This window comes from Heloderma suspectum, chromosome 3 (assembly GCF_057233095.1).
Source record: "Heloderma suspectum isolate Gila_16-S chromosome 3, 16-S_ref, whole genome shotgun sequence".
Taxonomy (NCBI): domain Eukaryota; kingdom Metazoa; phylum Chordata; class Lepidosauria; order Squamata; family Helodermatidae; genus Heloderma; species Heloderma suspectum.
This window is the reverse complement of record NC_139460.1, coordinates 56,098,330-56,126,117: the sequence shown is the minus strand read 5'-3', so window position 1 is coordinate 56,126,117 and position 27,788 is coordinate 56,098,330. Positions and strand designations below refer to the sequence as shown.

The following is a 27,788-nucleotide window of genomic DNA, read 5'->3' as shown; positions in this document are numbered from 1 at the left end:
GCCTTTAAAAGGCAACTCATAAGGATATAAATATTTAGAGAGAACATGATTGCAAATGCAACCTAGTAGAACCATTCTTCTGGGTGTTGCAGAGGAAGTGCTGATCAATGTATGTGCTCTGATAATGGTTTTATTTTTTTTCTCTTTTAAAAGATAGATTAGTAAGTAGAAGAAAGGGGCAGTACACAAGTTGTGTCATCCTTGCTACAGTCCACATACTCGTTCTTAGGGCACTATTTGATAAGACAGCATTCTTTGGGTTTTAAGTAAAAGTGGCCCTTGGAGGCCATGGTGCAGAGAGCTTTATTTTTTTAACACTATCACCCTATGTCATTTTCCTGATCTAAATTCTGTACCCTTCCCCCACTCCTATTTGCTTTACAGGGGAAAACATACAGGTACTGGGGGCGGGGGGATTTTGATCTGGAAAAAGGCATGAGGTAAAGGGTTAACCCCCTTTCTCCATTGCTGCAGCAATCCAATTTTTTAAAGAAACTATCACGGATCTTGCATTGGCCACATTCACATGACACAACCACCCACCCTGAGAATAAGATACGCAGTGTGGGTTATTTTCAGGACAACCCAGACTGCACCTGACAGACAATCAGACTCCCTGGGAGTTGTTCTCCCCCTCCTTTCCCCTCAGTCCTCCACAGGATATCCCAGGCTCCTGTATGGCAGAGCCCATCTTGTCTGCCCATCCTCACTCCAATCATGACTCTGTTTTCATTCCCTGTCTTTTTTTTTTCATTGTTCAGAATTTATTTCACAGTAACAGAAAGGTTGTAATTAACGACTACAAGAAGGCCATTTCAACAACAGATTTCTACCGTAAACAGATAATATAAAATCAAGATGTTAAGTATGATTTTCTACAAATGAGGATAAAGGAAAGCCAAATTAAAGTAGTATTTTATAAAATATTCTGGCTGAAACATATGGCTTCATTAACATCCTATACATACATTCTTAAGTTGTATTTGAGAGTCAATAGCACCTATTTATAAAAAGATACATTTTTCAGTTCAATGAAGTGCAATACACCTCATTAAGGCAAGCATTTAATTAACAAATCTAAAATACAAGTCACAGAATACAGTACCCCTTCAGCAATTCACTGCATTGGATATTTGCATAAATGGGGCCCTAATACATATTTTTATTGTTTTGGCCCCAAGAATTGGTGCAAATATCTTATTTATTTATTTATTGTCAGTCTATCACAGTTGCACACCTGTGGCTGTCAAATATATATACCCTTGCCTTGTCAGTCCCCCATACCTCAAAGGGAACTAAATGCAGTATGAAACATACAAGGAAACTGACAAGAAAAGTCTGCATATAGGCTGATTTGACAGCTGTTGACAGTGACAAGTCAGGGAAAGGGGACAAGATCACCCACTTACCAAGGTGATCCCCTGGGGTTTTAAGTTTTGGGCTGACACTTGTGGGTGCCCTGCTTCCATTCCTCACTTCCACAAGTCTCCAGCAAGCCCTTTTAAGAGAGATCTAGCCGCCTCCCCTCCCTCCCTTTTCGCAGCTCCCGTACAGGTCATGTGAACCTAGTCATTGTCTTGTCTGGTTATACTCTCTGTCATGATTTGCTTCCTTGTTTTCTTGTTTGTCCAGGACAGGGGCACAAAATATCAGTAAGCTTGGTATACTGATAGTGCATTCAGCACTGCTTGCAATTCATGTTTTTTGGATGTGATTCAGCAGGTGCCTTCATTTGGACAGACTGGAACTGAAGCCTTTTGTAGCTGTTCTTCAGCCCCATCCAGCTGCAACAGTTAACCAAGTCCACCAGGCTTCTTACTCCTAAAGAGTCCCATACTCCTGAGGAGCCCTCTTACTCCTGAGGACTCCAGCTTCTTTGGGACCTCAAGCGTGTTCTTTGTTGACAAGAGGCTGCCTACGCCTGCACCTTTTGGTGCTGATGCTCCCTAGGGTTGGGTGGTTGCTGGACAGTCTAGTGTGGCCTCTTTGGGGCTGTGAGGGGCATCTAAGGGAATGCTTAAATTGAGTGGTCTCATGGGGTCTTTGGGTTCAGAATTTTCAGCAGAGGAAGAGACTTCCTGGCCTGGGTCAAGCATGACACCCTGCCACCTGATGTCCATGCACTGAGCATGTTCATCTGCAAAGGCACGCCTATGTGTGAACAGCTGCAAGTACATAGGAGCTCCATGTGATTGGGATGCTGGGATGTGTGGGCATGATTGCATGGAGTTCTGATGTGCCAGCAGATACTCACATACAGGGGTTCCTTTGCAGAAGCTTGCACTAAAGGTAGAGGTAGCATGGAGATGTGATGTCCATGGCAGGGCTCTTGATTCAGTACCACATGAATAGTGCTCATGTGATTCTGATATCAACTGAACTGTCATCATCATGGGTGATCACTCGTGACCAAGTAAGATTGTCTTCCAAAGATAGAGTCAGTATAGACAACTCTTTAAAAGGATTAGACAGATTCATAGAAGATAGGTCAATCAACACATTAATCTCTAACAGTGGGTCTGCAGGTGGCTGTGAAGGCCGATTCTGGATCTACACAGCCTCCCACAGTGAGGACATAGGTTTTCAGGTGGAAGGCAAGGGTTTGCTTGACGTGCCTTCCGCTGAGCTCGTTTCTCCCTTTCGCCCTGTACTCGTGCTTCTTCAAAGTCCATAGCGCCTTTAATATAGGGTGACCACCAGTTGGAACGCTCATGAGTTAGAGCTTCCCAGTTCTCAATCCTTATGTTACATTTTTTTAGATTAGCTTTGAGAACATCTTTAAATCTCTTTTGTTGTCCACCAATATTCCGTTTTCCATTCATAAGGTGGGAATAGAGTCACTGCTTTGGAAGACGATAATCAGGCATTTGAACAACATGGCTGATCCAGCGAAGTTGATGTTGGAGAATCATTGTTTCAACGCTGGTGGTCTTTGCTTCTTCCAGTATTCTCACATTAGTCCGTCTGTCTTCACAAGTAATTTGCAGAATTTTTCAGAGGCAGCGTTGGTGGAATTTTTCAAGACGTTGGGAGTGGCATTTATAGATGGTCCATGTTTCACAGGCATACAGTAAGGTTGGTAATACATGTCAGGAGCACCCTAGCTGCCTCTTGCAGTCCCCTCCAATAGACAACTCAGGACACAGACAACAAGGATTCTTTCCAAGGCTTTATTCCTTTATGACTCTTTCAGATACTAATCACTAGCGACTAAGCAGGAACAGCGCTGGGGAAAGACAGCAGAGTAGCCTAAGCTCCAGGTAAGGCAGTTGGCCCCCGTTTCAAGGAGAACCATGGGAAGACTCTGAACTTATGGGCTATGGAGAGATCCTCCCTCTTTCCCTTGGGTCCTCGGGACACGACCGTTGTTTGAGCGCCAAACGAGCGGTTCGCCTCCTTTCGGCACCCTCCATCTGTCGTCGCTCCCTGCATCTGCACCGAGCGTCCAGCAAGCCCCCCTCCAGCGCTCTCTCACTGCCAAGGTCACTATCTATCCCAGGAATGCTGGCAGGAGGAATCTCTGCCAGCTGCTGTGCTTGTGAGAGATGAGCGAGCTCCTCTCCCACAGATTGCTGTTCTTCCTCAGAATCAGAACTGCTCTGGGGCTCTATGGGCTCAGTTTCCACCCTGACAGTACAATGGCTTTGTAAACAAGCATTTTGGTCTCCCTGCGAATGTCCTGATCCTCGAACACTCTACGCTTCATTAGGGAGAATGCTACACTCGCAGAGCTCAGGCGATGCTGAATTACAGCATCGATGTCGGCTTTTGTGGAGAGATGGCTGCCAAGATAAGAAAAGTGATTGACATTTTCCAGCATCACACCGTTAAGCTGGATTGATGGCGCTACAGAGGGATTGGTTTGTGCTTGCTGGTAAAGCACTTTGGTTTTTTTATGTTAAGCGAGAGGCCGAGCTTTTCATATGCTTCTGCGAAGATGTTTAGGATAGTTTGGAGATTTTCCTCTGAATGTGCGCAGATTACGTTATCATCAGCATATTGAAGTTCTGTGACACAGGATGAAATTACCTTACTTTTTGCTTTCAGCCTACTGAGACAAAAGTTTTCCATCTGTTCAATATATGATTGCTACACCAGTGGGACGTTTCCCTTCAACAAGGTGTAGAATCATAGCGATGAAGATAGCGAATAAGGTTGGAGCAATGACGCATCTCTGTTTAATGCCTGATCCCACTTCGAATGGATCACTTTGAGAGCCATTGTTATCCAATATTGTTGCCGTCATGTCGTCATGGAGGAGCCGCAAGATGTTCACAAATTTATTAGGGCATCCAGTTTTCAGAAGGATGGTCCAGAGAGCAGTATGATTTACAGTGTCGAAGGCCTTAGTCAGATCAATAAACGCCATGTACAGGGGTTGGTTTTGCTCCCTGCATTTTTCTTGGAGCTGTCATGTGGTGAAGATCATATCCGCTGTCCCCCTCGAAGGGCGGAAGCCATTTTGGGATTCAGGGAGGATGTCTTCTGAGATAGGTAGAAGGCTGTTCGCGAGCATCCTTGCCAGGATTTTGCCTGCCGTAGCTAGAAGGGAGATGCCTCGATAGTTTCCACAATCTGTTCTATCACCCTTTTTAAAGAGAGTGATAATTATGGCATCCCTGAAGTCCGCTGGGATCTCCTCCCTCATCCAGATTTTTTTCGATGAGCCTGTGAAGCTGTTGTGTAGCTTCAGGCTAGGGATGTATGAAAGTCACTTACCTTTTCAACGGGGTGATTCGCAGTGGGGGGGAGGTGCTCCGCACCTCCCCCCGAAATCCTAATCCAGCCGGCTCCGCTCCTCAGAGAATCCGTGGAGCTGCCAGCTGGGGCCACCTGCAGCCAGACATCCAGCCGCTGGGCAGCCTTCTGGGAAAAAAAGCAACAGCGTACGCAAATGGTGGTGGCTACGGCGGCCACCATTTGCATTCCCCTTTTTCGCTGTTTTAGCCTACATAAATATTTACGTAAGCTATTACGGCGAAAAAAAGGGGAACGCAAATAGCGTAGTGGGCACTATTTGCGTTCCCCCTTTTTTTGCCGTAATAGCCTACGTAAATATTTACGTAGGCTAAAACAGCGAAAAAAAGGGAATGCAAATGGCGGCTGCTGTAGCTGCCGCCATTTGCATAAGCTGTTGTGTTTTTTTTAGCTTGCCGTGATAGGCTATGTAAATACTTACGTAGCCTATCACGGCAGCCTGGCCGGACGCAAATGGCAGCCGCTATGGCGGCTGCCATTTGAGTCCGCAGCAGCCAGCCAAGAGACCAGCTGCCGCCGCCGGAGCCGCCGCCTCCAGAACATCTGCCCCAGGTAAGCTTCATCCCGAGGGGGATTCCGCGGGGGGGTGGGAGGCCGTTCCGCCACGGGTTTTGGGGGGCCGAATTCCAGTGCATTCGGCCTCACTGAAATCCGTGCGGGAATTCTCCACCATCCCTACTTCAGGCCCACCTTCTTTAAAGACTTCAACGGGGATCCCATCGGGTCCACTAGCTTTATTATTTTTCATTTGGTTAATGGCTTTACTGACTTCCTCCAAACTAGGGGATACTGCAAGCTCATCTCTGGTTTGTTTTTGTGGGATTTGCAAGAAAACCTCATCAGCCACAACAGAGTTACAGTTAAGGAGGTTGTGGTAATGCTCTTTCCAACACAGCGCAATAGACTCTTTCTCCTTTAGAAGTTTGGCACCATCTATTGAGTGTAAGGGGTTTGTACCATGATTTGTTGGTCCGTAGATGGCCTTTGTGGCATTAAAAAAGCCCCGTGCGTCATGGGCATCTGCAAAATGCTGGATTTCTTGTGCTTTCTTTATCCACCAAGCATTCTTAAGTTCTCTAGTTCTTCTTTGGACCTCAGCCTTTGCACTGGCATAGATTTTTTTCTTAGCGGCACAGTTGATGTCTTTTTGCTATATTTGGAAAGCTTTCCTTTCCTTTTCAATCTCCCTATCATTCTCATCAAACCAGTCCTGATGTTTCTTAGGTTGGTGTCTGATAGTTTGTTCACAGGCTGCGATAATGGAAATCTTCAGTTTATTCCAGTGTTCCTCAACATTTTCAGGGGTTTCCATAGGTAGATGTTCCTTGAGGGTTGTTTGAAAGCAGGCTCACTTAATAGGGTCTTGATGGGCTTGGGTGCTTCCATGATGTTTTAAATTTATTTTTATGACGAAAAACTGTGTTGGTAATGACAAGATTATGCTTTGCACATTTAGTCAGAAGTAGAATTCCATTCTGGTTGCTATTGCCGACTCCTTCTTTCCCAATGGTCCCTAGCCACAAATCAAAATCATGCCCAGCTCGTGCACTGAAATCACCTAGGAGGATGATTTTGTCCTCCTCAGGTATTTCTGACAGGATGGTGTCCAGCTGGAAGTAAAAATTTTCTTTGATGTCTTCATCAGCATCTAATGTTGGTGCATAGGCGCCTAGAATAGTTGCCTGCTGGTTTTTGGCGACTTTATTCGGAGGGTTGAGAGTCGTTCATTAATGCCAGTAGGAACTTCTGACAAGAGCTTCATAAGATCATTTTTAATAGCAAAGCCTACTTCATGTATTCGTCATTCTTGTTCAGGCAGTCCTTTCCAGAAGAAGGTGTAACCTCCTTTTTCTTCCTTCAGTTGTCCCTTTCCTGCTCTTCGAGTTTCTTGGAGTGCTGCTATGTCAGTGTTAAAATGTCTCTGCTGCCTTACAATGATGGCAGTCCTGCGTCCAGGGCATTCACTATCTGTATTGTCCAGCAGTGTCCGTATAATCCATGTTCCAAAGTTCATTTGTCTTTTGCGACCGCTAAATGGTGACCCCACTGGACGCAGTAATCCAGTCAGGGAGAAGATGAGGCAGACTATGTTTAGGGCACCTTTTCTAGCCCCCTCCCCATACGGGGTGAGCAGAGTGGATCCTCAATAGGACTGCTCAAGTCGTGGATACAGCTGCCGAGCTACTCAACTGCCTTGGTCCTTGAGTCAGGACGACTGAATCTGTATCTACTGCCCATGTGCCGGTCCATGACTAGGGGTCCATGACTAGGGGCTTCCAGATTTCACAGTCCTGCCCCCATTGCCATTTGCCAATCGCCATGGGACTTTTGGTTGTTTGGGTTTAGACTGGAAGACGCCTGTGCGTGAATTTGTTTTATGTGTGGAGATCAGTGCACAATGATCAACACACAGTCTTCACAGAAAAGGCTCTAATCCAATGTCATGAATATCATGACAATAGGTGGTCCTTTATCTGCTGCAGCCTTCATCAACCTTCTCAGCCATTATAACATACACCTTGTTATCTTCCGCCTGTTCTGCCGTTGAGGACTTTCTTGGATCATTCTTTGTCTGGTTCCTCCCCCTTGACCTTGCTGCCATGGGTGACCCTCCTGGGAGTACATAACTCCCAATGGCTTCGCTCACAGGGTTCATTGGAACACACAAGCCCACTCACCACAGCAAGGTGACGATCCAGCGAGTAAGTGAACTGAACTGTATTAGCCTACTCACTGGCGAAATTCACCAGGTGCATGGGTTTATGTTGCCTTCAACCTGTGAATGAATATAAGGTTTCTGTCAATACTTTTGGGGCTATTTTTAATTAATAGCACAATCTTAGGTATGTTTACTTTGAAACAAGTCCCATGTGTTCAATGGAGCACAATGGAATATGTCCTTTTAAGAGATGGTAAGAAAAAGACTGCCTGTTTTTTCTAGCGTTTGGCACCCTTTATTGACTTTATGAAGGCTAGATACAACTTGGATATTGACATACAAAAGTCTGTCCTTGTTATAATCCAATTAAGATGCAAAATTTGTCACCTTTTGTCTACATTGCATTAGTGTTTTGGTTTTTCATTTTTTGAATACCATACTAGCTAGATGTTCTGAATGATAATTTGTGGAAATGTCAGATAATGCTTTGTATTATTTTGCATGAATTTAATATTCTTTGTAGTATGTATTACATTTCCTTATACATCATAATAAAATACGTATTTTAAAAGAAAATAAGAACAGCAAATTCTCCCCCCCCCCCCCGACAACACCCCTCTAGGGAATTTTAAAGCATATATGTGCTTTATTACATACATTAGAAAATCTAGTTTGAAATTTGAAACCTAGTTGTTTGCCATTTGGCAGTTCCTGCATGTTCTATAGCAAATGTAATGACCTTCCTATGTACAATAAGCAAAAACTGATCACTGGGTAAGAATAGATATCTCAGAATAATACCTTTATAAGCATACTAATTAATTCTGAACCATTTCTTTGTGTATAAGATCTATCTGTTCATCTATGTGATGAACAGAGCTTCAGCTGTTGGGAGGTACAGTAACGTACTAAATAAATAATAATAATACATACATACATAACCAAGAAGGACTGTTAAGGAGCGATAGGCTATAGAAACAAGTGTAATTATTGATATTGCATATATAACCTTTCCCCCAAAGTAATTAATTAGGGAGCATTCCCACCAAATGTGCATAAAATTAGCTTTGTCGTTTTCACATCGCCAATATTATCTTCACAGTTCCCATAAATGTGACTCAACCGGATTAGGCATCAGATAGTATTGGTATAGTGGTTCTCTTTCATATTAATGGAGGATGGACATGCTGGACCTTGTAAGAATATTTTCTTCCATAACTGTGATGAAATTGGATGGGCGATTGCTCTCTCTCATCTAGTTTTGAGACTATTACCTTTATTTGCATCTTTCTATATAATTAACAGATAAATCCATGATAACAAGCCTTTCAGCTTCTTCAGTTCACAAATCCATTGCTCAAGAGCAGTTAGATCTGAATTCAAGACAATATTATGAATGTTAGAAATTATGTAAGGTGTGGAGGGAGCAATCCTTTGCTGGAGGGACATAGGATTGTTTGGTTTCCTGGCTCTGAGCTCTAAAACAGGGCTCCAAGCTCCGAGCCAGGAAACTGCACTCCCCTCCCCCTCATAGCTGGGTGGAGAGAACCATGCCGGCTACCTCTCTGCACTCAGAAAATGAGCATGGAGATGGAGAAAAGGAGGCATTCCCAGGGGCGGGGGGCGGGAAGGAGACCAGGGCTGCAGCCATACAAGAAATTTTTGGCTGACCCAGCATTCTTCCCTCCTGCTCCCCACCCTGGTTATATTGCAGCTAAAGAGGGCCCTGTCTTAATTTGTGTGTAAGATCATATAACAAAATATATTTGTCACAAGTGTCATTTACCACCATTTGTACAAATCTATAGATAGTATGTCTAATCTAGTTTGAGACTCCATCAACTAATGTGAAATTATCATTGTAAATAAATGATGAAAGCAACACAATTTTGGAGGAAAAGATATTCTTAAAACTATGCCAAACTAGTGTGCTTGCAGTAATGCAGGGATTGTAATTGGCTAACAACTTGGAGGGAGCAATTGTATGGCTCCCAGACATTGTCTGAGGGGCTTTAGGATACTGGGGATTCCCGCCCCCCCCAAAGGTCAGAGATAGTTCCCCAACCTTGGAAGGGGGAGTCAAAGATCTGACACTGCCCTCCCTGGCCCCCTCGTACAGGCTGCCCTCCAAGGTTGGAAAATTGACCTCGGAGAGTGAGGAAAGGGAGTGTTTTGATGGGTGGAGAAGGGAGGAGACCAGAGAAGCCAAGACGGGGGCGGGGGGGCAAAGGAGGATGGGGAGGTGAAGATCAGCTCCGCCAGTCTTCCCGCCCTGCACTGGATGATCGGAAGCCTTTGTCTCAGGGAGTCCTAATTTATGATACTAAGCAGTCGGTCATTCCACTGTCTCAGGGAATCCTAATTTATGATACTAGGCGATGCTGAGGGAGGGGAGGGGAGGGGAGGGGAGGGGAGGGGGCAGGAATCCTCTGAGGGACATTATTTTATTTTTTTCACTTAAGATATTTTTTACCTTTTATAAGCCAAAAGTGAGCAATAATAAAATATACACAGCCATTTAACAACAAATAATTAAGAACAAAAAAATGACAAAAACAGATTAAAACTAATAAAAAATGTACGACAACACCACAGACAAACACACACACACACACACTTAGGGTGCTTTGAGATGAGGCTTTTATTGTGCAATTGCCCTGCCTCATTCACCAAATTGGAGGAAGTGAGCATTCCCAGACGTATGCCAGAACAGAAGCAGGAAACCAGCTAGGAGGCAGTTGGACCATTGGATGAGTTAAAGGGGTACTAAAGGAGAATAAGGAGATTGCAGAGAAGCTGAATGGATAATTTTTATTTGTCTTCACTGCAGAAGACATGAGACAGATACCTATGCCTGAACTGATGTTTTAAGGAAGGCAGTCTGAGAGCTTTTCTATGCCAGGCTGTTAAGTGGCTGCTAATCCACTGTATCTACTTTTTCGGTTTTGTCATAGAATTGAGATCCAAGCACTACAAGAGGGGCGTTTCTTTTCCTGATTTTCTACTACATAACCTCTAGGTGGCACTGTGGTATAGTGGAATAGCGGAAATACACAAGTTAAAAAAAAAAGTTTTATAATTAAATACTGCACTTTTTCTGAGCTAACAAAACTAGCCAAAGGGGCTCTTTAGACCCAGAAGCAAAACTAGAGAGTCATGAAGTCTACAGAACCCATAAACAACCATGAGTAGGGAATGAGTGCAAAATAAATGCCTTGTGTAGAAAAACCCTGAGAAACTGTGGCAAATAGTGGTGAAAAAAATTAAATTCTCGATCTTCTTAACAAACTGAGAGCTAATAAATCACCAGGCCATGATGGTGTCCATCCTAGAGTTCTTAAACAACCGAAATTTGAATTATGTAAGATCAGAGATAAGCTTCTCTACCAGGGGACTTGAGAATGGCCAATGTAATACTCATTTTTAAAAAGGGACCCAGAGAGGATCTGAGCAGTTATGGTCTGGATAGCTTAATGTCTGTTCTGGATAAATTGGTTGAAAGATAAAATTAGTAAGCATATAGAAGGACAAGCCCTGCTGAAAAAAGAATCAGCATGGCTTCTGTTAAGGTAAGTCCTATCTCCAGCCCCAGCACAAGTTCTCCTGCCACCTGAGGCAAGAGAGCACATGTGCTGTCACATTGCACGCACCCACTTCCCCTTACTGCGTCATGCCCCGCATTTCCTCCCCTTCTGACTAGTGTGGAAGGGGAGGAATGGGGTGATGGCAAGGGCAGGCCACGGCAGTGCATGTGCTTTCCACCTCAGGTGGTGGGAGAATTTGCTCTGGCAGTGACTCCCAAGACTAATAGGGGACCAAAACACTTCCCACATTCCAAGCACCCGTAAAAATGCCTTTCCTCTGTGACTGCTCTAGTGATTATGCAGGTGTGAGTGTTGACCAAAACTTTCCTCACATTCCAAGTGTGTATGTATATGTACATACATATATAAAGTGCACGAATGTTAACGGCTGAAATTTGCATCTTGGGAATGCAGGGTCTCTCTCTGGGAATCTGCTACCTTTTATGAATGCTTGTTAATAGCTTCCACTTATTATCTGTTTGTAACATTGTAAATAATACAAGTGCTCTCTCTCAGAGCCAGCTCTAGATGTTTCGCTACCTGAGGTGAAAGATAAGATGGGAGCCCCTCACCCGAATCTCTCTTCAGCACTGGTGAAAGGAGGACAGCATCCTCCACTGCACAAAGGTAGCAGGCTAGCTAAAGGGGTGCAGGACTGGCCATGCAGCACACACAGTTTTGTCCTCCAACGCCTCACTGCCTCACTTTGCCTAACGGTAGGGCTGGCACTGCTGAGAGTACTCAGGTAATGAGTTTTGTAACAAAGTTGTGTTAAGTCTCAAAGTTGTGGTAAGTTAAATAAAGTTAAATAAATAACTTAAAGTTAAATGTTGTTGTTCAGTCGTTCAGTCGTGTCCGACTCTTCGTGACCCCATGGACCATAGCACGCCAGGCCTTCCTGTCCTGCGCTCTCTCCCAGAGCGTGCTCAAGTCCATATTTAATAAAGTTAAATAAATAGGACTAAATGCATTCCCTAAAGTTGCACACTGTTTTAACTGTTTTATTGTTTTAGTTTTTAACTGGTCTTAGCTTGTTTAATGGTTTGATATGTTTTTAGCTGTTTAAATTATTTGTTTTATACTGTTTAAATTGATTTTATCTGTATGCTGCCCTGAGATCGTAATGATAAGGGGCGGGATACAAATGTTTTAAATAAATAAATAATAAAATAAGGGTGCAATCCTATCACTGCTATTTAGCGGCTAGACAGCCATAAGATACGTTGGTTTCCGGGAACTGACCTTCCCCTCCTCCCGCACTGCCTCATAGGCAGTGTGGAACAGCCCCATCCTCCGTGCTTGCAAGAGGAGCGCAGAGCAGTGAAAATGGGGCGTTCCGGGGCGGGGAAGGCAGAAATGCCGGTAGGACACATCCAACGTGTTGTCCAGTTGCTCCTTCCCCCACTCAGCCTTCCTGCGGCCAGACAGCTGAAATCGGCTGTCTAGCTGCAAATTCAGGGCAGCTGAAACACAGAGGGGATGATCCCCTCTGCGCTTCTCCTGCCCTTCATTGGATAGGTGGTCGCTTCTGAATTCAGAGGTGGCTGCCTATCCCAGTAGGATTGCTCCCTAAGTTGTTCAGAAGATCAGATCTTATGAGTCCCTCATGTTGCCCTTCCACGAGAACAAGTTACATTATACTCAGGAGTTACAGGATGTTAGTGCTAGCAATGGAAAGATGATTGTGTGCTGTAGCATGGAGGGTTTGCCAGCCTGGTTGTCCCAAGTGCACGTTTGACATTTTCTGCATATATTGCACAGCTGAACGTGTGGGCTGTGCATCTGTCTGCAAAGGGAGAAAGAGCGTGTATGCGTGTGTGCATTGAAGTGACTGAGCGTTTCCACAAGTGCGTCGTTCAAAAAATAAAAACGGGTCTCACGTCTTTTTAAAAAACTTAAGGTTATTTCTAAGACTACTTATAATTTGAGAAATCAAAGAGGGGAGTAATACCGAGGGATTTCCAAAAAAAAGTGGATTCTGTTTGTAGCAGATTGGAATAATTAACCTCCAGGATGCCATTCAACCTTCCTTTTTTTTCTTTGTTGTGAATTCCTTATTTTTTCATACTGCGCACAGGAGTCACGTATATTGAAGCTGCGCGATTTGTAAAATAAAGTGTGAAACTGGTGAAATGGACGCTTACGTTTTATGCCTTGGTTCGGTCTACAGCCTTCAAAGCCCTGTCAGGGGCGAGCTTCAACAATCCCCCAAGAGGAAGGATTCGGCCCGTCCTCCCCAGCATTCGCCTCCATCGCGTTCTGTCTTGGCCCATCTCCTCACAGCCTGTCCCCGAGACGCGGCGAAGGCGGCTGGGTTCGCTCGGTTCGCTAACGGTACTTCACCGCGTCTCGGCCAGCTGCAGCTACGACGCGAAAGCGGGGACGTGAGGGGAAGGGAGGGGGAGGCCGCACCGCTCTACGCATGAGCAACCAAGCATCCCTTCAGCAGGACACGATTGGGCCGACCCGTCGCGGAGGGGCCGCTTGGGCGAGGCGATTGGCGGGCGAGCGTTCGAACGGGCGGTGCTTGTTTCCTCGGTGACGCCGCCGCCGGCCCGAGCGCTGGTGTGTGTTGTTGTGCTGGCAACTTGGCGGCGGCGGAGAGGCCGGGCTTGGGGGATGGTGATGGCGGCCGCCGAGGAAGGCGACGCGACGGGGGTCGCGGTGGCGGAGCGGGGCCCGGGCGCGGTGTATCACATGTTCGTCATGATGGAGGATTTGCTGGAGAAGCTGAAGCTGCTCAACTACGAGGAGGAGGCGGCGCTGCGGAGCCACAACATGAGGCCGCCTTCCAGGTAACGCAGGCCTCACGCCCTGGCTCTCCCCCCTTCCAAGGTCGGGTAGTAATCGGAGAAGAAGCCCCCTCGTCTAGCTTGGGAGAATACGCCGCTTGGCCTCGCCCACGGGCCGATCACGTGGCTCCCCCCCCCGAGCGCATTCACACGTGCATGCGTGTACCTCGGTTTATGAATATAATCAAGCTCAAGGGTAATTAAAGTGGATTGCGTATTATGTAAATTGGCACAGATCTTAAAAACGTTTGTGCAAACCTGCCTGAACAATGCAGGGCTTCCCAACGAAATTTTGCGGGTCAAGTTTTTTTTGAGAGTTGTTGAGGGACACTGACTTGTTCTAGAGGCCACGGGCTGGTTCACGCAGGCATGCCCTGTACCTCGATTTCGTCTGCGCTTGGTTAGTATACACTTGGGGACTGGCAGCTGCGTTCGTGAAAGGTTGAAAAGTACTGTGGCTGTGATGACCCATTCACCCGCGCAGGTTATTATTACCTGACGTCTGTTGATAAACATGCATGTGTGAATGAGCTCCAGGACTGTCAGAAAGAGGAAGAGGTTGAACTTGCCTTGTATCTGATCAGTAATCTTATTTGGAAGCTGGGGGTGTTTTGTGCTGTAATTCTCCATGCACTCACTGGGGGGGGGGGCGTTGGAAGTAAGCCCACTGAGCTTGGTGGAACTCACTACTTGAGTAAACATGCATAGGATTGTGGTGCATGTGTGCATCATGCACTTTTAAATACACACTTTATTCTTTCTGTGCACAGCAGTCCTGGAAAGTCTAATAAATAACTTAAAGTAAATTTTGTTAAACTTAGTGCAACTTCTCAAGAAACGCACTGGTGATTTGGATTTATTATGTTAAGTGCATGCAATTTGGTTATTTGCTTCTTTAGAGTATGAGACATCTGGCAAGCATTGCTAGTGGCAAAAAAGCTTTTTAATTTTCCTGCTCACAAAAGTGTGACATTTAGCACAATAGGATGATTGTGGTCCAGTGGATAGTGTTAGGTGGGGACTTTCTGGGTAGAACTCTTGAGGTTAGGGACTCAGTTGGTGAAATTTAGTCCTACCTCTCAGTCTTGTTGTAAACTGAGAAACTAATAATGTCCAGTCTTGTGAGAATGAATAAGCAGCAATAAGTAATATTTTTCAGTAATATAGATGTTCCATATACAGCCTCCATTCTCCAGTAAGTAGTGCCAGTGACCTAAATTTACTAAAGTATGTGTATGTTGAGGCATTACAATGAATGTGCATCAGAGAAAAATTCTCTGCAAGTAAGACCCAGAAGAATTTGTCTCATTTATGTGAAATTGCATGTTCATTATAACTTTTTTCCATTGGTGTACTGTGTCTCCGTTTTTTTGTTTTTGTTTTCATTATTTGTATCTCTAGATCATGGGATCCTTTGGTGACATCGGACTTACTCTTTGTTTACCTCTGTAATGCACTCTAAATTCTAATGGAGTTCTTTCTAACTAGTAGGAGACAGTAGTAACAAAAGTCAAATATTATCTCAGGTTATAAAAGTTGAATCTGCTAAGGATTATGACTTATTGAATCCTGCTAAATGGGTAAAAGCCAAGGTGTATAGCTGTTACTTCAGACTGTACTGTGAATGGTAGAACTGAAGTTACAAAAATCTAAAGTTTCCTTATTGAAGCTCTGACTAGAATCTAGAGCTTTGATAATTTATGTTTTAAGGGTTTTATTTCCTTCTCAGTTGTAGCCATCTATAGGAAAAAACAATACAAAGTAGTATTCACTATATTATTTAACCTGGTTTGTTCATACACTTCTTGTAACTTTAGCTGACTAGCAGTAGTAATTTAATTTAAACAGAGCTAGTAAGGCTTTCCACCAGCTTAACTCAATGATTTTTAGTTCAAATAAAAGCTACATATTTATGTATTGTGTATATGCTGTAAACAGCATAGATTACTGGCAGTTTCGGTTACCATGATTTTTTTTTTAAGTTCCTAAATGTCATACTTGTGGGATATATATGTCACTGGGTGCAATCCTCTACAATTTGGCATGCCTAGGATTGTGTTGTCAGAAAATAAAAGTTACCTTAGGATGCAGTCCTATCGATTCCATTCTTGCTGCTTGGAAGCCTCTGAACTTGGAGACTTCCGAGTTTCCTGCGCCCTGCCGGGCTAACTCCGGCAGGCAGACAGAGCAACAGAAGAAATATTCACCTCCCTGTCCGCCGTCTTTCCTGAGTTTCACTAGACAGGCTTTTCAGCCCGTCTAGCAAAGGCGCTTCAGATGGGGAGTGAAGGAGGCTGGAGGATAACTTGTATCCTGCCCTCTCTGGTCTCCTCCCCTCCCTGCCCACCTGAACACTCCCTTTCCTCCTCTTCTGAGGTCGCTTTTTTGACCTCAGAGAGAGGCAGTCGGTGTGGTTCTCTCACTGCCAGCTGCAAAGGGGAGAGATTTGGGGTCAGATCTCTGCCATCCCCTTTCAAGATTGGAGCACTGTCTCTGACCTCAGAGGAGTTTTCCGAGCTATCTATGATCCCTGGGATGCTCACTGGGACTATAGGATTGCTCCCTCTATGAGGCTTCAGGCTCAGATGAAGCTTTATATCTTGAACAGCTCTTCCTAACACCTCATTACATAAATCAGTGTTCATTGTGCATAGTATAGTCTGGATTTCCTTCATCAATTAAAACTTGGTGAGTCACGTGTCTGCATATTCCCCCTTTGCCCTCCCTTCCCTCTCCCACTTGCACGTCCAACTTTGGCAAAGCTATCTTTTTTTTTTTAATAATAGTTTTCTGTTATATATGAACCAGGAAATGGTGGTTTAAAGGCTTCCTCCAAACCAGGGTATAAAAACAGTATCAGATCACTCTGTCTGTTCTATGAAATGGAAAACTTGGAATACTCTAACTTGCAGAAAATGAGGCATGATCTCATACGAGTTCAGATATTGCACCATTCACATGAGTAGATGATGTGGGCAGAAATGTTGCTAAAAAGCTACATTTATCAATTAGCGGTCCCAAGTCAGCAGCACACTTGATTATATATAGAAAACTTGCATTAATTTGGAAAGGCTTCTTAATAAAACGCTTGTTTGTTTTTTTTAAAAATTACATTTTTTGAAACAAAACAAGGTAACAATATATTCCATTTTGGGATATATTTTTGGAACAATCAGAGAACCTGACTATAGGGTATATGTAGTTGCAGGTGACAGTATCAGATTCCAGTAATACAACCCCATAATAATTAATCATAATATAATGTCATAAGATAATATAATTTGAAAAAATTGTGGTCAGAATCCTCTTTCTGAGATACCATAATGCTTACAGTTAAGTGTACTTAAATTGATTGGCTATCTGGAGGGAGCAACCCCATGACTGCTAGACAGTAGGGCAACCTAGAAGCCTATAGGATATTGTGTTATCCAGGTACCTACCTTGGAGCCTGTGCTCTGAGGTCGGTTCCTGGAGAACCGACCTCCCCCCACTTCTGTGCTGCCTTGGAGGCAGCGCGGAACAGCCCTGTCCTCCATGCTCTCAAGAGGAGTGCAGAGTAGCTGAAAAGGGGTGTGGCTAGGGGCATTCTGGGGCAAGGAGGGCAGAAAAGCTTGTACGACACATCCTGTGTCATACAGCAGCCTCCTTCCCCGCTCCGTCCTCCCGCAGCTAGACAGCCGCAACCGGCTGTTTAGCCAAAAATGCAGGTCAGGAGAAGTGCGGAGGGAACAATCCCCTCCAAGCTTCTCCTGCTCTGCTTTGGATAGGCGGTTGCCTCTGAGTTCAGAGGCGGCCGCCTATCTGGGTAGGATTGTGCCCTTAGTGATGGAGGGAAATAGTAGCATTTAAAAAAAAAATGGTCTGGGAGTTTGAAGTGTTGCCTTAGGAGAAAAAAAGGCAATGTTTCCCCCTTTTATTGGGAAAAAATGTCACAGTGAACTTGAGTCTTGATATCAAAATTAATAGAACTCCTCATGCTTTCACCAGAAGACATTGGCCCGTTGACAGGTGCCTCTTGCCTACACTGTGTTACAGACTTAATTCGAAGGCTGGAATCATATGTACCCAATTACCTGGGAGTAAGCCCATTGAATTCAGTGGGATTCACTTTACTTTTGAGTACACATGTATGGGGTTACATGTAAGTTGTGTTCAATATGGAGAGCAGAGCATAAGAGTCTGATGGATTAATGACGTACTTGGTAAAAGTTAACTTGCCTGATTCTGCCCATGTCACAACTGGAATGGGAAAGTCAAGAACCTGCTTTTAGGATTTCTAATTGCATTTCCTATAAAATATTTTTTAATGTCTTTGTCAGAAATAAAACACAAATAGCGCGTAGCTTGGACCAGTCCTCAGAGAAGCTTTTTCTCAACAAATCTTGGCTAACTGACAGCCAGGGCATTATGCCTAGCCTACCTTGCTGCCAAAATAAACAGGGAGCTACAAATATAAAAAATGAATGTGTCATCCATATATATATTTGAAGTTATCCTTTCTTACTCTGCCTTTATTAATAATTATGTATGATGTTTCTCCCCTTCATGGATCACTGCCTTGTTGTGGCGAAGGGGCTTGCGTAACTCAGTGAAGCCATAAGCTATGCTGTGCAGGGCCACCCAAGACGGACAGGTCATGGCAGAGAGTTCTGACAAAATGTGGTCCACTGGAGAAGCAAATGGCAACCCACTCCAGTATTCTTGCCAAGAAAACCCCGTGGAACGTATCACAAGGCTAAAAGATATGATGCTCGAAGATGAGCCCCTCAGGTCAGAAGGTGTCCAATATACTACTGGGGAAGAGCAGAGGGAATTTCCAAGTAGCGCCAGAAAGAGTGAAGCAGCTGGGCCAAAGCCGAAAGGACACTCAGCTGTGGATGTGTCTGGTGGTGAAAAGAAAATCCGATGCTGTAAAGAACAATATTGTTTAGGAACCTGGAATGTAAGATCAATGAATCAAGGTAAGCTGGAGATGGTCAAACATGAGATGGCAAGATTGAACATCGACATCTTGGGAATAAGTGAACTAAAATGGACAAGCATGGGCGAATTTAATTCAGGTGACCATCATATCTACTACTGTGGGCAAGAATCCCTTAGAAGAAATGGAGTAGCACTCATAGTCAATAAAAGGGTGGGAAAAGCAGTACTGGAGTACAATCTCAAAAATGACAGAATGATCTCAGTACGAATCCAAGGCAAACCATTCAACATCTCAGCAATCCAAGTCTATGCCCCAACCACTGAGGCCGAAGAAGCTGAGGTTGATCGGTTTTATGAAGCCCTACAATACCTTCTAGAACTAAGACCCAAAAAAGATGTCCTCTTCATCATAGGGGATTGGAATGCTAAAGTAGGAAGTCAAGAAATCACAGGGATAACAGGCAAGCATGGCCTTGGTGTACAAAATCAAGCAGGACAAAGGCTAATAGAGTTTTGCCAAGAGAACACGCTGATCATAGCAAACACTCTCTTCCAACAGCACAAGAGGCGACTCAACACATGGACATCACCAGATGGTCAATATCGAAATCAGATTGATTATGTCCTTTGCAGCCAAAGATGGCGAAGCTCTATACAGTCAGTAAAAACAAGACCTGGAGCTGACTGTGGCTCAAATCATGAGCTTCTTATTGCAAAATTTTGGCTGAAATTGAAGAACGTAGGGAAAACCACTAAACCATTCAGGTATGACCTAAATCATATCCCTGATGAATATACAGTGGAGGTGAGGAATAGATTTCAGGGATTAGACCTGATAGACAGAGTGCCTGAGGAACTATGGACGGAGGTCCGTCACATTGTTCAGGAGGCAGCAACTCAATCCATCCCAAAGAAAAAGAAATGCAGGAAAGCCAAGTGGCTGTCTGATGAGGCTTTACAAGTAGCTGAGGAAAGAAGGGAAGCGAAAAGCAAGGGAGAAGGGGGAAGATATATCCAACTGAATGCAGAATCCCAGCTAATAGCAAGGAGAGACAAGAAGGCCTTCTTAAATGAACAATGCAAAGAAATCGAGGAAAACAATAGAATGAGAAAGACTAGAGATCTCTTCAAGAAAATCTGAGACCTCAAGGGAACGTTTTGTGCAAAGATGGGCATGATAAAGGACAAAGAAGGCAGGGACCTAACAGAAGCAGATGAGATTAAGAAGAGGTGGAAAGAATACACAGAAGAACTATACAGGAAAGATCTGAATGTCCCTGATAGCCATGATAGTGCGGTCACTGAACTTGAGCCGGACATCCTAGAGAGTGAAGTCAAGTGGGCCTTAGCAAGCATTGCTAACAACAAAGCTAGCAGAGATGACAGTATTCCAGCTGAGCTATTTAAAATCCTAAAAGATGATGCTGTTAAAGTGCTGCACTCAATATGCCAACAAATGTAGAACACTCAACAGTGGCTGCAAGACTGGAAAAGGTCAGTTTACATTCCAATTCCAAAGAAGGGCAATGCCAAAGAGTGTTCAAACTACCGTACAATTGCGCTCATTTCACATGCCAGCGAGGTGATGCTCAAAATCCTACAAGCTAGGCTTCAGCAGTATGTGAACCGAGAACTACCGGAAGTACAAGCTGGGTTTCGAAGAGGCAGAGGAACTAGAGATCAAATCGCCAGCTTTCGCTGGATCATGGAGAAAGCAAGAGAATTCCAGAAAAACGTCTATTTCTGCTTCATTGACTACGCTAAAGCCTTTGATTGTGTGGATCACAAGAAACTGTGGCAAATTCTTAAAGTGATGGGAGGACCAGACCACCTTACCTGTCTCCTGAGAAACCTGTACGAGGGTCAAGAAGCAACAGTAAGAACCGGACATGGAACAACTGATTGGTTCCAAATTGGGAAAGGAGTACGACAAGGCTGTATATTGTCTCCCTGCTTATTTAATTTATATGCAGAGTACATCATGAGAAACGCCGGGTTGGATGAATCACAGGTCGGAATTAAGATTGCCGGGAGAATTATCAACAACCTCAGACGCGCAGACGATACCACCCTCATGGCAGAAAGCGAAGAGGATCTAAAGAGCCTCTTGTTGAGGGTGAAAGTAGAGAGTGCAAAATCTGGTTTGTAACTCAACATTAAAAAAACAAAGATCATGGCATCTGGCCCCATCACTTCCTGGCTTATAGAAGGGGAAGAAATGGAAGCAGTGACAGATTTTATTTTCTTGGGCTCCAAGATCACTGCAGACAGTGACTGTAGCCATGAAATTAAAAGATGCTTGCTCCTTGGGAGGAAAGCTATGGCAAACCTAGACAGCATAGTAAGAAGCAGAGACATCACCTTGCCGACAAAGGTTCGTATAATCAAAGCTATGGTTTTCCCAGTAGCAACGTATGGCTGTGAGAGCTGGACTATAAGGAAGGCTGAGCACCGAAGAATTGATGCTTTTGAACTGTGGTGCTGGAGAAGACTCTCACAAGTCCCCTGGCCTGCAGGGAGGTCAAATCAGTCAGTCCTAAAGGAAATCAACCCTGAGTGCTCATTGGAAGGACAGATACTGAAGCTGAAGCTCAAATATTTTGGCCACCTAATGCGAAGAGAAAACTCCCTGGAAAAGACCCTGATGCTGGGAAAGATTGAAGGCAAAAGGAGAAGAGGATGGCAGAGAATGAGATGGCTAGATAGCATCACTGATGTGATGAATATGAACTTGAGCACACTCTGGGAGAGAGCGGAGGACAGGAAGGCCTGGCGTGCTATGGTCCATGGGGTCATGAAGAGTCGGACACGACTTAACGACTCAACAACAACAACAATGATGTTTCGGTTTTCTTATTTTATTGAGAATATTAATTGTTTGTTTTGTTGCTTGATTGGGTTTATAGGCTTCCCTATCTTGAAAGCCTAGGGTAGGTAATAGTAGACTTAAAAACAAATATAAAATACTCTGTAGAAACCCAATTAAAACAAAACTGACAGCTTAAATTCTCTTCGATATTAAAGCTACCAGCTGCCTGTATAACCTTGGTCTCCAGCCGTTTGTTTCTATCTGAGCAATCTTAAAATGTCAAAGTTGTTATTTTGAGTATAGCTTATGGAAAGGCTGGTTCAGAGCATGCTTTTGGCTAAATGTGGAACTGTTTCTGCTGATCTTGGAGATTATGGTGCATGAAGCTGTGGAGATGGTTTCTGATGTTATATATTCCCTACCCCCAATTCTTAACAGTTCTTATTTATATCAGTCTCAATAAAGTAGATTTCTGTTCTTTAAACATTGAAAACATGAAGCGGTGAATATTTGTAAGGAATGCTGTATTCTTCCATAGAAGGGCAAGCAGCAAAAGGTTTTATAAATGATCAGATAATTGAATCCCTTTTGGACTGTCAAATGTTCAGCCAGCAGGCTCTTGAGAATTGCATTTAAAGCCTTTGATTCAAATTAATTTTCTGTAGGGTGTACATACACAAAAGAAGGCACAGCTAGTTGTGGCTTAACATTCTGAAGTAATACAAAGAAAAGAGCACATCTACCAGGGAAATTGCCTGTCAATGAAATACCAGCCCCATAATGTCATCCTTGGATAAAGCAATTTTGAGGCCACAGAAGGTTATAATAATGCAGAGACGTTCTGTTAGCAAGGGGGGCAAGATTTTTCAGTATAGGCAGACTAATCTCTGCTCCTTTTCCTTTTAAAACAGGCACTACTTTGCATTGCCAATTAATCCAGGTGAACAGTTTTACATGTTCTGCACCCTTGCTGCCTGGCTGATTAATAAAGCAGGACACCCTTTTGAACAACCACAAGAATATGACGACCCAAATGCAACAATATCCAGCATACTTTCAGAGCTGCGGTCATTTGTAAGTGGACCATTTAATTCTGTGTCTTTGAAATGTTTTGGCCATCCATTATGATTTTGTGGACTGCATATATGCTAATTGTCTCTGGTTGGGTTCAGATGACACACTAACCCACCATGGGTTAGCATGTTGTGTGGGGTGTTTTGCCCGCCTATGATCAGTAAGTTACCCACCCTCATTATCCATCCTCTGCAGAATGGGTATGGGGCCCCGGGGTGGCTTACCATGTTGTCTTTCAGGCTCCTTGTTGATAAATTTGGCGGCTCTGTTGGTAAATCCGGCTGACCCCAGAGACAGCCGCTTAGATGCCTGGAAGTTCCGGTGGCGCTGTAGCCCATGCGACCGATCTTTATGGTTATGTATCGATGGCTGGAGCAGCCAGCATGGCCGCATTCCTGCCATGGTGGCAGCTGGGATATGTGGCTACAGTGCCAGAAGAATGACAGTGGAACCATGGAGTGGGGATAGGTAAGGGAACCATGCTGCCCTGCATGGTTCCACAGATGTGTGGGGGGAGGGCACACATTGTGGTTTTCTTCCCTCTCCTCCCGTGATCGTGTGAATGGACCCTCTAACTTGTACTTCAGCAGAGCTATAGTTAGCTAAGAGGGGATGGCTAACTTTTGTATCCACATGACTACTCTGCTTTCCAGACAGTGATCCAGGGCTAGAAGTGTATTGCCACACAAACTGACCTCTCATGAGTGGTCAGGTTCCATAATAAAGTGTGTACTATCTATCAATAAGGTTTTCTTATGAAGGGCATATACACTCAGTTGTAGTATTGTATACAACAGGTATGGGCAACATACAGGCCACATGCAGCCCGCATTACACCAAGCTTATTGTCATCCCTCAATTAAAGTTGGATAGGGCTGTGGGGTGGGGAATAAAATTGCATTGGGAGGAAGTGTCAGTCTGCAGCTAGATCCAAGCCAAGGCCTGTCTAGTCCAGCATTCTGTTTCCACAGTGGCCAGCCAGATGGCTTTGGGAATCCCACGAGCAAGACGTGAGTGCAGTAGCACTGCCCCATTCATGTTCCACAGAAACTGGTATTCAGATGCATACTGCCTCTGATACTGGAGATAATATATATCCAACAAGACTGGTGCCCATTGATAGCCTTATTTTCCATGCATTTTTGAATTACATCTCATTAAATTAAATTGGGCTTGCTGCTGAGTATACATGTATAGGAATGCACTGTATGTTTATCAGTACAACCAAATTGACTTATGTGCTTTGTGGCTAGCACGCCATTTCCCATGTTCTCACTTATTCAAACATAATAGAGTTTATGTTTTTATATACAGTATATATATTTAATAAAAATAATTATGTTCTGGATTACTGTAGATAGAGCAGGGGTAAGCAGTGCAGAGCCCGCAGATGCACCTGCACCTTCCACAACCCCACCGTGCGCCCTCCAGCCCCCTCATGACCCCCTCATCTCAGCTATTGCCTTTTCTGCATTGGTGATAGGAGTGGGAAAGGGTTGTGGCGATGGGGGGCATTTCCAGTGGAGGAGGGAGGTGGTGGTGAGTGCAGCAGTGAGGGAGAAGACTCATGAAGACAGACACTTTCGGTGGGGGAGATGCCGGTGAGTGCAGCAGCGAAGGGTCACAGGAAAGCAAAGTGGCAGGAAGAGGAGGAAGGGGGCAAGAAAAGAGAGAATCTAGCAAAGCAGGAGCAAAAAAGAGAGAATGAAAGCAAGGGGGGCAACAATAAAAGAAGAGTCCCCAAGATATGTGCTTGGGCCCAAATGATTACGGGACCAATCTGCCCTTCTGTCTGGAAAGAAAATTACACATGCTTTCACGGGGCCGAAAATATTGCCTACCCCTGACCTAGAGAATATAATGAAATGGAGGTGAATCTGTTTTTAAAGATCAAATCGAATGGGAAGCACAATTGAGATGCTGGTACATTGCAGTTGATATTATAGGCCATATAAATATGTTGCTTTCTTGCTTGGAAGCTTTTGTACTTGGGTGAGCACATGTCCTGATAGAATGTTAATCTACACTAGCAGTTTTCTTCTAAAATAGACCCAGTCCATGCTATTACTTTTAGGACAATCAAATGGAAGTGAGGACTGGCTCATATACTTTTTAATAGCTGTGTAGAAGATGTAACTTTGGCAAGTACAGTTCATCATCCACAGTCCTGCAGGAGTATGACAGGGTCCTGTTATCCACCCCTCCTGAGCGAGAGGTTTCTCTTCTGTTTCTCTGTTGGAGCAGGTGGGTGGTTTCAACGGTAGCTGCTTTGTAAAAGAATGATTAATTTCAGTTTATTGCAGTGCTGCTGCTAGTAAAGGGAGGGGGGAGTTGATTTTGAACTTTAACTTTTGATTCACATAATTGTTCTTCGGAACGAAGCTTATGCAGACACTATGTCATCCTTTAAGGGACCCTGTGGCTCAATTCTGACATTACATCTGGTTAGCACTAAACATGGTTTAGCGCACTGGTCAGCAGCATGCAGGTTGCATGCAACCCCCCCTTGCCCCCTAGGCCGCACCATGTTCCCCTGCCACCAAAATTTTCAGCAGCGGCAAAAATTGGTTGATTTTTCTGCTGCTGCAGCTGCAACAACAAATTTGGCAGCAACAGCATATTTGGCAGGGCTGGGGTGTGGGTCCTACTGGGTTTCATGGGAGGTAACACAGTACCCAGAAGTTGCCCACCCCTGGTTTAAAACTTAAACCATGGTTTGAACTTACTAACATACAACAGGCAAGACATGGTTTAGAGGTATTTGCCTCCTTTCATATTCTATCTGCTCAGCTTCATAAATTCCCTTCCTGCCTTCTTGGTGCCACAGACTCTGCAGGCAGAGGCAGAGTCATAACCTTGACAATGGCTTGTTGATTCAGATATCACACCTATCCATAGTTAGCACTAACTGTGATTTACATTCCCACATGAAACCATGTTCTGGTGTACCAGCCAATCTCAAATAATAATTTCTCGTCTTAGATGTCATGCCAGATCATGGTTTTGTGTGATACATGAATTGAGCCTGTGTGTTGACAGGTACTGGGGAAAATAGGTCCACCAACTTTCTGAAGAAATTACCCTTTCAATAATTCAAGAAAGTAAAAATGGGATTGAGTAAGTGGCAGCCTTAGTATTGTGGTTGTGAGCTATTGGCAGGAAATATATCAAAAGCTAGGGAGAAGTTATGATATGTCTTGGCTGTCAGATTCACATTTGGACAGCACATCCAAATAGAAAACTAAAATTAAAAGCAGTGTGGTAGATCATGAATATAGTAGTCATGGGTCTCGTGTGCACGTGCACGAACATTACTTGATTTCTCATCATTTGCAGCTGAGTTGTATGAATAGGTTCCATTGGAAAGCACTCTGAACTGATGCAAGTTGATATGTAAGTTCTATTGCTGGTGTTTATGTTTAGCAACTCATTCACATATGCAAATTGCTTTTTGATGCTGCAAACATATTTGAACCAGACCTTGATGAAAAAGAAAATGTAATTATTATATGTAATGATGTTGCATCTCGGTTAATGATGTATATTTCTGTTTTAGGGGAGATCTGTGGATTTTCCTCCCTCAAAGCTAAAGGCAGGTTATGGAGAGCAAGCGTGCTATGTTCTTGACTGCTTAGCGGAAGAAGCCTTGAAATATACATCCTTTGCCTGGAAAAGGTGTGATATCTTAACAAGATTGACTGTGTTTCTCCACTTTGTATTTTAAGGAACTCCGGGGCTAATTGTACAAAATGAGAACACTAGAACAATACAGGCAGGTCATATCCAAATATACTGTGGCACTTTTTTCTCAGACATAGACCTAAGTTTCCACACAATTCCAGTTTTTTTTTGGTATGTTGTCAGAATTTGTGTACAGTTATTCTTCATTTGTGTGAGACAAATGAGGCCCAGGCATCCTCCCCATGATGGCTCCTCTATTGCATGTATGTTGTATCATTTCTATCATGTGAACCTCAGAAACTTGACTCTGGGAAACTGGAATGTTCTCTCCAGCAAGGGTACCCATTATTGTGTTGACTGCTATATGGAATGTAATTGTATGAAAATATTAAGCACCTATCCATTTATTTGATTTTTATCCCACCCTTCTTTCAAGTGTAGCAGAAATCGGAGTCAGAGAGACCATGGAGTGAAAGAAAAAGAGATTCTTCTTTATTTAACGCACGGGCTTGAGGCTGGAATCTTTTCCAAAGAGCCAGAAGCCCCGAATCACAGTAATACATGACTTTTATAGATATGACAGTAGGCAGTTTCCCCCCTCCCCTTCTCTCACTGTTTCTAACTGCGTGGTCTATGAAAATGGGTAATAGGGCACGATTAGCAAAGAACGAGACCTTGATATGTAGCCAAGTAATATGCAAGCCAAGCAGAGGACTGGAACAGGATATGCCAGAGTCAGAGAGACCTAGTCCTGCTAATAATTTGGGGAATTTCCACATTGCTGTTTTAGCTATCTCATGCCAGCTCAGCAAGAACATGAGTCCACTTAGTCTGATTTCTGACATGGCTGCTACACAAGGAGCTCACCCTGGAATATATGGTGTTATCCCATTTTATCATCACAACAATCCTATCAGGTAGGTTAGGGCTGAGAGTGACTTGCCCAAGGCCATCCTGTGAAGTTGCTAGCTGAGCAGCTATTTGAATCTGGGCTTCACATGTCCAGGCTCCACACTTGCCACTGCTGTGTAAACTATTGGATATTGCCTATGGCATTGCAGGCGCTGTTGTAGAACAGCATGTAAGAACAGGGAGAGAACCGAACCTCTCCTAAGCCCTAAACTCACTGAGTGCTCTTAGGCAAGTCACAATGTCTCTTGGTATCTTTTCCTTCCCACCTCCTGAATATGAGAATGATAACACTTGCATGCCTTATTGGGTTACAGAAATACAAAAATATATTGAGCATTTAGGCATATATGCATCCACCTCAGATATTATTATATTTCTTCTTTTCATGTTAGGGTACTGAAAGTGGTGTACAATACAAAAACACTTAAATTACAGTATAATAAAATCATTTTTAAAACATTGCATTAAAAATACCGTAACATAACAAAATAGTAAAAGCAAATCACGGTATGTTTGATTTATATTTAGAAAATAAAACTCACAATGAGGTCCTGTACGTCTCTACTCAGAAGTAAGTTGAAATCATTGGGGCTTAG

The 27,788-nt window shown here is 43.9% G+C and overlaps 1 protein-coding gene and 1 long non-coding RNA gene across 3 annotated transcripts in view; one reads left to right on the top strand and one right to left on the bottom strand.

Annotated features, from left to right (window-relative positions):
• Nucleotides 1-13,401, bottom strand: part of LOC146349696 (uncharacterized) — a 63,700-nt gene extending 50,299 nt beyond the window's left edge. Inside the window, exon 1 of the long non-coding RNA XR_014789057.1 lies at nt 13,146-13,401. This is a non-coding gene — a long non-coding RNA (uncharacterized LOC146349696). The remainder of the gene's footprint in view (nt 1-13,145) is intronic.
• Nucleotides 13,402-13,553: 152 nt separating this feature from the next.
• The window catches only part of IFT57 (intraflagellar transport 57), a 36,588-nt gene continuing 22,353 nt past the window's right edge, over nt 13,554-27,788 (top strand). For both annotated transcript variants that reach the window (XM_084843326.1, XM_084843325.1), the window contains exons 1-3: nt 13,554-13,796; nt 22,437-22,599; nt 26,156-26,274. In XM_084843326.1, the coding sequence (XP_084699452.1) occupies nt 13,621-13,796; nt 22,437-22,599; nt 26,156-26,274 (458 nt within the window). In that variant the 5' untranslated portion in view covers nt 13,554-13,620. The remainder of the gene's footprint in view (nt 13,797-22,436; nt 22,600-26,155; nt 26,275-27,788) is intronic.